This window comes from Zea mays, chromosome 4 (genome assembly GCF_902167145.1).
Source record: "Zea mays cultivar B73 chromosome 4, Zm-B73-REFERENCE-NAM-5.0, whole genome shotgun sequence".
NCBI classification, from domain to species: domain Eukaryota; kingdom Viridiplantae; phylum Streptophyta; class Magnoliopsida; order Poales; family Poaceae; genus Zea; species Zea mays.
The window spans coordinates 41125201-41133481 of record NC_050099.1 but is presented as its reverse complement, the minus strand read 5'-3'; the positions used below and the strand labels follow the sequence as shown (position 1 = coordinate 41133481).

The 8281-nt window shown below is 43.8% G+C and overlaps 1 protein-coding gene across 1 annotated transcript; it reads left to right on the top strand.

The window, feature by feature from the left end:
• The first annotated feature begins 2810 nt into the window (after positions 1–2810).
• Positions 2811–7976, top strand: LOC100193964 (uncharacterized). The gene is made up of 7 exons (NM_001352771.1): positions 2811–3075; positions 3214–3476; positions 3634–3819; positions 3930–4025; positions 4099–4170; positions 4273–4389; positions 6518–7976. Exons 1-7 carry the CDS (start codon positions 2847–2849, stop codon positions 7673–7675), a joined length of 2121 nt encoding a protein of 706 aa, NP_001339700.1. The 5' UTR covers positions 2811–2846; the 3' UTR covers positions 7676–7976.
• The last annotated feature ends 305 nt before the right edge of the window (positions 7977–8281 follow it).

Below are 8281 nucleotides of genomic sequence, written 5' to 3'. Positions count from 1 at the left end.
TTCAGCATCATAACTATCACTGTCACCAGTATCTTCAGACAGGTCCTCCAATATCTCTTTTGTAATCTTCTCTGTATTTGATTTTGCCATCGATTCTAAAAACCCAGCTATATAAGGATTCACAGCCTTCTTCTACTCAAAGAGCTTCTCCTCTTCGGTTAACTTCGTCTTAGCAGCAACTTTCTTGTCTTGAGACATCTTTTCTTCGCAAATGGCAAAAATGTGTCCTTCAAACCGAAGCTTAGAAAGCTTGAGAAACTAAGCAAGCGTTGGTGAGCAAGAGCTATAAAATTGAGCAAACAAAGCAAGTGGCACAAACAGCGTACCAAATGTGGTCAGAGTGAGTTCTTATTTATAGGCTCGGCGCATCCCGAGTTGGAGGGTCCCGACTGTCATTGACTGTTGCTATTCTAGCAAAGGGAAGATGTTTTTTCGGACCTTCGTCTTAAGGCCTTCATCCATGTCGCAGTCTGAATTCGTTATCTTAAACAAATTAATACTGCGAGGGGCTACTATTGGGGGCCTTCGTCCTCCGAAGGTCCTCAAAAACATAATTTAACAACGTCTTCCAAGTATGGCTTATGGACAAGTACCTTCGAACTCAGGATAAAAGCATACACGACGGGAGGAGCATGGTCATGACGAAGGTTGCCGCTGCTCCGAAGCTACGCTCAAGGGAGCTTCGGCTCAATCGCAGAAAAAGAAACCGACTTAAAGGTGAAAGGGCTGTTTAGTCCTCATAGATCTATCTACAAGTCAATAATAAATATAAAGGGCATAACTGTAATTTCTCACAAGCTGCGTCTTGTGGCTATAAATAGATGAACAGTACCCCCGTACTGTTCACGCTGGGTTAGACCTACTTTTACATCACGTTTGTATCCTTTTACCTTCTAACAAGCCGAAGGTACTTTTGTAATTCAATATTGTTCGTGTTTTTTCATGATTATATAATAAGAATGAATCAACAATGTCATATAATCATTTATGTTGTTTCTTATGTTTCTTCTTCTATTTTAACGTATACTGTAATGATGAAGGTATGTCCTTCATGACCTTCGTCTAAAGATCATTATATCCTAAGGGAAATAATGCTTCGATAGACGAAGGGCATTAACATTTAACAATTTGTGTTGCCTTGTTCTTAACCCATAGCACTTGAGAACAAGTCCCCAACACTTCTGAGTTGTCCTCCACCATGTGTGTGCCTTCACTTTTATAGACCAAGGGAGGCATGTACATGGTGACTGAGCCCCAACAAGTATGTCTAGTAATCTATTGCTCGATATGGAGTAAGTGGAGCGTCGGTCCGTGGAGAACAGATATATTCTCCTAGTTGTGTAGATCTCCTGGTTTGCCGTGCCCTTGACCTATCTAGTTGGAGTAGTGCACAGGAGTAGGTCGCATCATAGGCTAATGCATTATATCGCACGTAAGGATGCTCAGGTGTCCTTGTCCTATCTTCTTCGCATGTCTCCTTTTGCCTCGGTAACGTGCGAGCTACAACGGGAGTCATGATGATAGCAGCCCACGCGTCGCAGGGAGTCAATGGTTGTGCCTCGGTAAAGCACGAGTTACTGTGTGATCCGTGCACTGCAGACACACCGCCTGCCATTGGGGCGGGAAGGTACACGTCTTGCAGTTAATGCAGAGGCGCACTACACTTAGAGGCTGACGTCAGTCTTTTCCCAATGGCTTACATCACATGTCGTAGAACACGTGACAACACCAGGTCTCGCCTTGTGTGGGGAGTAGTGACTGGGACCGCCCTTAACAGGGGGTCCAGATGGTGCTCGGGGAGATCTCGTCTCCTCCGGTGTTGGACAACACGTGGCAACACCGGACCCCTTAGGCTAGAGGTCCGGGTGGCCCACCATGAGGGTCGAGGCTGTTCCCAGGGGTCCAGCCCCCAGGCGCATGTGTTGAGAGCCCTCTTCTTCAAGACACATTGGGGTTCCGGAGTGCTGATTATAGGTGCCGATCTTCACCCGAACCCAGTGGCCTTATTAGGCAGACCCAACCACTGGGCTAGGACGGGTCACGATTAGCATGGTGGCTAAGAGTAGTCCCGAGGGATCCGCCTTGACCAGTAGTAGTAGGTACCTCAATCTTGAGGTACCAACACATTCATATACTTCATTCATTTTGGAATGACATATTTAAATTTCTTGACATATTTATTATTTTATAACAATTAAATGAATTACTAGATATCTATTTATAGAAATTGTAAAATAATATATAAATATTTACTATATTAAAGCACCAGTTTCAACGGTGGTCCCATGTTAATATTTTTAAAAAAACCCTACATTTCTTTAGAACCAACCCGCATTCCTATAATCTCTTCTCTACTACTATAATAAGAGAGTTTATATAAAAGTAAGTTAAAATTATGTATAAGTGAGTGTTTGAAACTTAGTTGTTGGCTCCACATTCACAATTTATTCTATGTCATATATATAAAAATTTTAGCAATGCACGAACATATGACTAGTGCGGTCAAAGCTTGACATACTATATTGTTATTAATGAATATACTCATAATGTATCCATTGCTATGCTTATAATTTACATGTAACATGATATTTTGTCAACTGTAAATCCATCGATAAAATAGATTCAAGTCATGTGAGTATTCGAATTCAAACTATCCGTTTTGTATTTTATCCGATAATATTCATATTCGTATGCGTATTTGAATTAAAATGTGGTAAATAGTGACATACAAATTCGCCGCAGGCGTGCAAGTTAAGGGACCACTTTAAAAAAGGACATCCATGGGCTCCATCTCGTCAAAATCTGGGCGGTGAAACCCTCAAACCCTAATCCTTTGGCCCCTCACCATGGCGGACGCTGACGACGCGCCGCCAACGCCGCCTCCTGAGGTAGTAGCCCCCGAGGAGCATCCCGCGGTCGCCGAATCCGCCGTTGCCGCGCAGCAGGAGGGGGCAGCGACGGCCCAAGTCGATAACAAGCGGAAGCTCGAGGAGGCTGGCGCCGACGCGGAGGCGAACGGCACCGGCGAGGACGCCAAGCGCCCGCGCGTGGATGGTGAGCCCGACGCTGCCACAGGTGGATCTCTCAGTTACCCCGTTGCCTGGAACCTATGCATTATTTCTGGCGCTGCGGCGCGCTTTTACTTCTAGATGAAACTTGCGGCTCATCCGTTTGATTGGTTCGCTTGGATTTTTCTCTCTCGATTGGGAGCAGGCATTGAGCAGCAGAACGATGGGTCCTCCGTGAATGTCTCCGTGAATGTGGAGGAACCCGCAGCTGCAGAGGAGGATAAGGTTGCTCCCACCGATGGGGCAGCGACGGATGGTGATAATGACACGGCCGCTCCTGCTACGGATTCGCAGGCGGGTTCTGATGACAAACCGCTTGAAGCAGCAGCTGAAGCTCCACAACCGGAAAGTGATGCAGCAGCTGTTGCCCAGGAGATCTCTCGTATGATCGAAGTACCCAACAGCAGGGTATATTATTAATCCGATGCATATCTCATTGTCAGGTTCTGCTTACACTAGTTAGAGGTGTTGCAGGAACAAAAGGCATCGACGAGAGCATTCACTGCAGAAACTACACATTTTTTACATGCTGTTCAATCTATTTTAATTGTGGGCATTCACACAGGTCGGTGTCCTTATTGGAAAAGCTGGTGAGACAATCAGGAACTTGCAAATGAGCTCGGGTGCAAAGATCCAAATCACCAAGGACGCCGATGCGGACTCAAATGCCCTGACTCGTCCGGTTGAACTAGTTGGAACCCTTGGAAGCGTTGATAAAGCAGAGCTGCTTATTAAGAGTGTCATAGCTGAGGTACACTCAACATGTGCTGATTCCTTGATTGTAGTCGCCCTTTGAGCTGTGTTTTCACATGCATGCTACTTCTGAAATTTTCCTCGAATGCTATATATGCTCTATTGCAGGCTGAGGCTGGCGGTTCCCCTGCCTTAATAGCTAGAGGATTTGGAAGTGGACAGCCTGGGTCAGAGCAATTTGAGATGACAGTTCCTGATAACAAGGTTCTTTCTTGGTGCTAAAGATGTTGTTATAGTGTGCCATTTTATATGTTCAACCATTACCTGTATACCATAGGTTGGTCTCATTATCGGAAAAGGTGGTGATGCAATTAAAGGCATGCAAACCAAATCTGGTGCTCGTATTCAGGTGGATATGCCAATTGTCATGGTGGCTTGCCATTATCAAACTTTTACAACTTGTATATATTTGGAGGTCTAAGGAGATGTTGACTCTGAATTTTTTTTCTAGTTAATACCCCAACATCCTCCAGAGGGCGTTACATTGACTGAAAGAATTGTACGTGTTACTGGGAATAAGAAGCAGATTGAACTTGCGAAGGATTTGATCAAGCAAGCTATGAATCAGGTGATGTGATCTTCCTTTGTGCCTTTTTGTAGTCTATTTGTGTTTTCAGTTCTAAGTGTTGCTAGATGCTGGCATATAACTACTTTATGCTTTTGATTGTTCATTCATTCTGTGATTTTGCTCTGATGGTTGCTGATGATGTGATCATGCTTCACGATTGATTGTTCTTGGTTCATGATATGGTTACTTTTGTGATTGTAGATGCCAAAATCATGTTGTCTTTAATATTTGTGACCCAACACAAATTAATGACATGCCTATTGAGAACATGGCCTTATTTCAATCCTATTATGGACCAATTGGTTTCTTAGCTTTGGGTTTCATAATACACCTTCTTTATCATTGCATGCAATTTGTACCATCTTTCTGATCAAGCCAAGTTCGAGAATTCCCTGATAAGCTTTGCTGCTTCTGTAGGTGTCCCAAGTGTACTGGTATTTTTTGCTATAAACAAACACACTTTGCTTTTGTACTTTGTTGTTCATACTATGAATATATTGCCATCTCTCTTGTGTTACGGAGTGTTGGGCCCTTTAAGATTTGTTATAAACTAATCACTCCTCTACAATTGGCCTTGTATGAAGTATCTATCTTGATATATAGCAATGCCTAATTGGGCTGGAAGGTAAGTTTTTCTTCATGTTTGAGTTTTCATCTTCCGATGAAAGACAAACGAGATGCCATTGCTGTCAAGATCAATGATGTAAAATTTGTAAATCAGATTCATTACCTCAACAAATATTTCACTTCCTTTCCCTTGCCAAAATCCCTTATCCTCGGTGCTAGCACTGTGAATATGGTGTATTTTTCTTTCTCGTTTTTACTGGATCATGCATGCTTCCATTCCATTACCTGTCCATTGGAGCAAAATTCTTGATTTATTTATTTAATTAATAATATGGATTATTGAAGGGTCAAAAGGAGTACATGATTATACAATTCAGAAATGAACTTTTGAGCTGTAATACATAGCAAATGATATGTCTGGAGATCTGGGTACTGTTTAGATTCTTGATCCCATTAGCTTGATTATTCTTCGTAGGACATACACTATGAGTAGGACTTTCCTCATCTATCACCATTAACAATGTCCATGACTATAGGTTTGCAAGTGCTGTCTTACCATACCAGCGGATTATCGAGTTGCTAGATAAGAGATATTATTCTGTTTCCTACATAAGCAGTCTGAACTGACACATCAAGTTCACTCGCTTCCAGTTTCCGTCAATTATTTTTGTTGAAGGTGCCAATTGGAGTTGGTTGGGCATCCTAATGGAGATACAGCTAGCTTTCTTCATGGGCGCCATCGTTCTTCAACATTTACTTGCACCGGAGAGGGATATTGACCATTATCCCTTACCCTTGCATGGTTTATGTAGTTGGTAACTGGTAAGGCTGTCTATTGTCGAAAGGAAACAGAAACTGTATGGCATTGGAAGACTGCAACAAGTGTTTCATTGCCATGACAAGGCTACTACAGCACCATGTATAGGTTTGCTAAACTGAATCGTTTGTGACTGTATGTTGTTTGCAGAACAAAACTTACATATGCTATATATAAATGATTAAGGATTTACACATCGTTACTTACATAGTGTTGTACTCTTAACTAGAGTTTGGGTTACTTAGCATTATTATTTTTCCCCATTAGTAACGGTTGCTATTGGATAATGTGCGATGCAGTGCATTTAATCTCGATACTATCGTGTTTTCTATTGAGGCTGTTTATGTTTATGAGATGCATCTATATGTTAAATTCTGAAGTAACCCTTCTTTTTATTCTAAATTTCTTGTTGCAATTCTCAATGATGGTTAACCAACAATTGATATTCCTATTGTATTAATGGTGTTGCATAATGTTGTCCACAGAAATTTGTGGAGATTTTAAGGGTTTATTTTCTTGAACATTGTTTCTTGAACGATTTAGTGATCATTACTGGACAGTGTTTACTAAGTATTGAGATATGAGCTACTATGCAGGCGGATATTCTCAATGCTGTTCTTATTTAACTGCATTGTGAACAGTCTGTTTCCCATTGATGGATTCCTATTACAGTTGGCTTTATGTTTTTCTGCGGTGTCTGTTATTTACTTCTCTTTTTGGTTTCTTACATGGTTTCTTGTACAGACATTTTCAAGGCATACAAACCAGTCTGGCGGATATGGTCCACAAGGTTACCGCCCTCAGGGTCAAGGTGCCGCTTCTCAGTGGGGACCACGTTCTCAGAATCATGGCTATGGATACCCACCTAGAGGTATGCCTCCACCTCAAAACTACAACACACCCTACGGCAGCTACCCGCCGCAGCAGGGACCACCAAGAGGTGGCATGGGCTGGGACCAGAGGCAGGGCCCTCCACCCCATCCTTCGTACCAGGGTGGTGCTTCTGATTACTACAAGCAGGGATCTCAGCCATATGATAGCCAGCCACCGAGCTACCCTCCTGGGCCAGGGAATTACAACAGTTATGGTCAATCACAGGGTCCTAACTATGGCCAACCTCAATACCCGCAACATGCGCCTCAGCAGAACTACAGCCATGGGTATGGTGATCCTAGATACAATGCTCCCCCTCCGAACCAGCAGTACTATGGTCAGCCGCCAATGGGCCCGCAGCAAGGCTATCCTCAACAGCCAGATCCCTATGCTAGGCCTCCATACAGTGGACCTGGTCAATGGCCTCCCAGGGGTGCTCCGGCTGCAGATGGCTCTTACCAGGCGCCAGCTGCATCTTATGGGCCGCCTTCTCAGCACCCTTCTGCTTATGGGCAAACGTACAGTGCAGCAACTGGATCTGATGGATATGCTCAACAGGGTTACCCACAGCAGGGTGGGCAGGCACCAGCTCCATATGGTCAGAGTGCACCAGCAGCTCCAGGCTATCCTCAGCAGCAAGGTGGCTATGCACAGTACCCACAGACCCAACCAGCATATGGTGAGCAAGCAGCTCAAACCAATGCGAGCTATGGGTACCAGGGAGCTCCAGCAGATCCTAACTATGGAAGTGCCTACCCACAGCCAGGATATGGTCCTCCTGGTCAGGCTACTGGTCAGGCTGGTTATGCCTCCTCAGCAGCCAGCCAGCCTGCGTATGGCCAGGCAGGATACACCCAGCCGCCTACAAATCCTCCAGGTTATGAGCAGTCTGCGGCACCAGCAACAACCCAGAGCGGCTATGCTGCGCCCCCAGCAAATCCACAGCAGCCTGCTGCAGCAAAAGGGGTCTCGCCACAGCCTGGTGGTGGTGCTGCTGCATATGGTGCTGGTGGGCAGTGGACAGCATGACCCTCCTCGAACCTCAAACATGGCTCGCTGGTAGCAATATCGTGCTCAATATTTGCACCTTCCGGATGCATCCTTGGTTATCGGAAGAGATTGTGTAACTCCTTGATTAGTGATACTTGGCATCTCTGTAGTAGCACCTACTAGTAGTTCGTTGGTTAACTGTGACTATAAACATCCTAATTCCTATTCACTTCGAATCAAACTTCGCAGCTTGCCAAGTAATTTTTTTGGATTTGTGTTTATTCATGTAAAATAGTTACTGGTTTGGCTCACAGAATGATGATTCTGTTTCTGCAGTTCATTCAAATTTGGTTCTGATGGATGTTAAACCTAGTGATGACAATTTAACCCGCAAATCTGAAATTCGATAGGTGCGTGTATGTGTGAAGATTTTGACCCGTGGTTGCAACCCATACCTAACCTGAAGTTTCGTGGGTGTTAGATGCGGGTTTTTATTTCAACCTGTATTTGACCCGAAATTCAACCCGTATTTGACTCCAAATTTGGTTTACTCCTTATTTTGCGCAATAATGACTAAAGATACAATAGTAATTATTTTCAATTAGTGACTTGGTTAATGATTCATGAAGTGTTTTGTTGGTGCTT

What these genes read in the sequence shown, in the direction of transcription:
- LOC100193964 (NM_001352771.1), top strand. Translation starts at nt 2,847, where the DNA reads ATGGCGGACGCTGACGACGCGCCGCCAACGCCGCCTCCTGAGGTAGTA. An exon ending in TGACAGTTCCTGATAACAAG is followed by an intron (nt 4,026 to 4,098) that starts GTTCTTTCTTGG and finishes TGTATACCATAG; the next exon opens with GTTGGTCTCATTATCGGAAA. An exon ending in AATCTGGTGCTCGTATTCAG is followed by an intron (nt 4,171 to 4,272) that starts GTGGATATGCCA and finishes TTTTTTTTCTAG; the next exon opens with TTAATACCCCAACATCCTCC.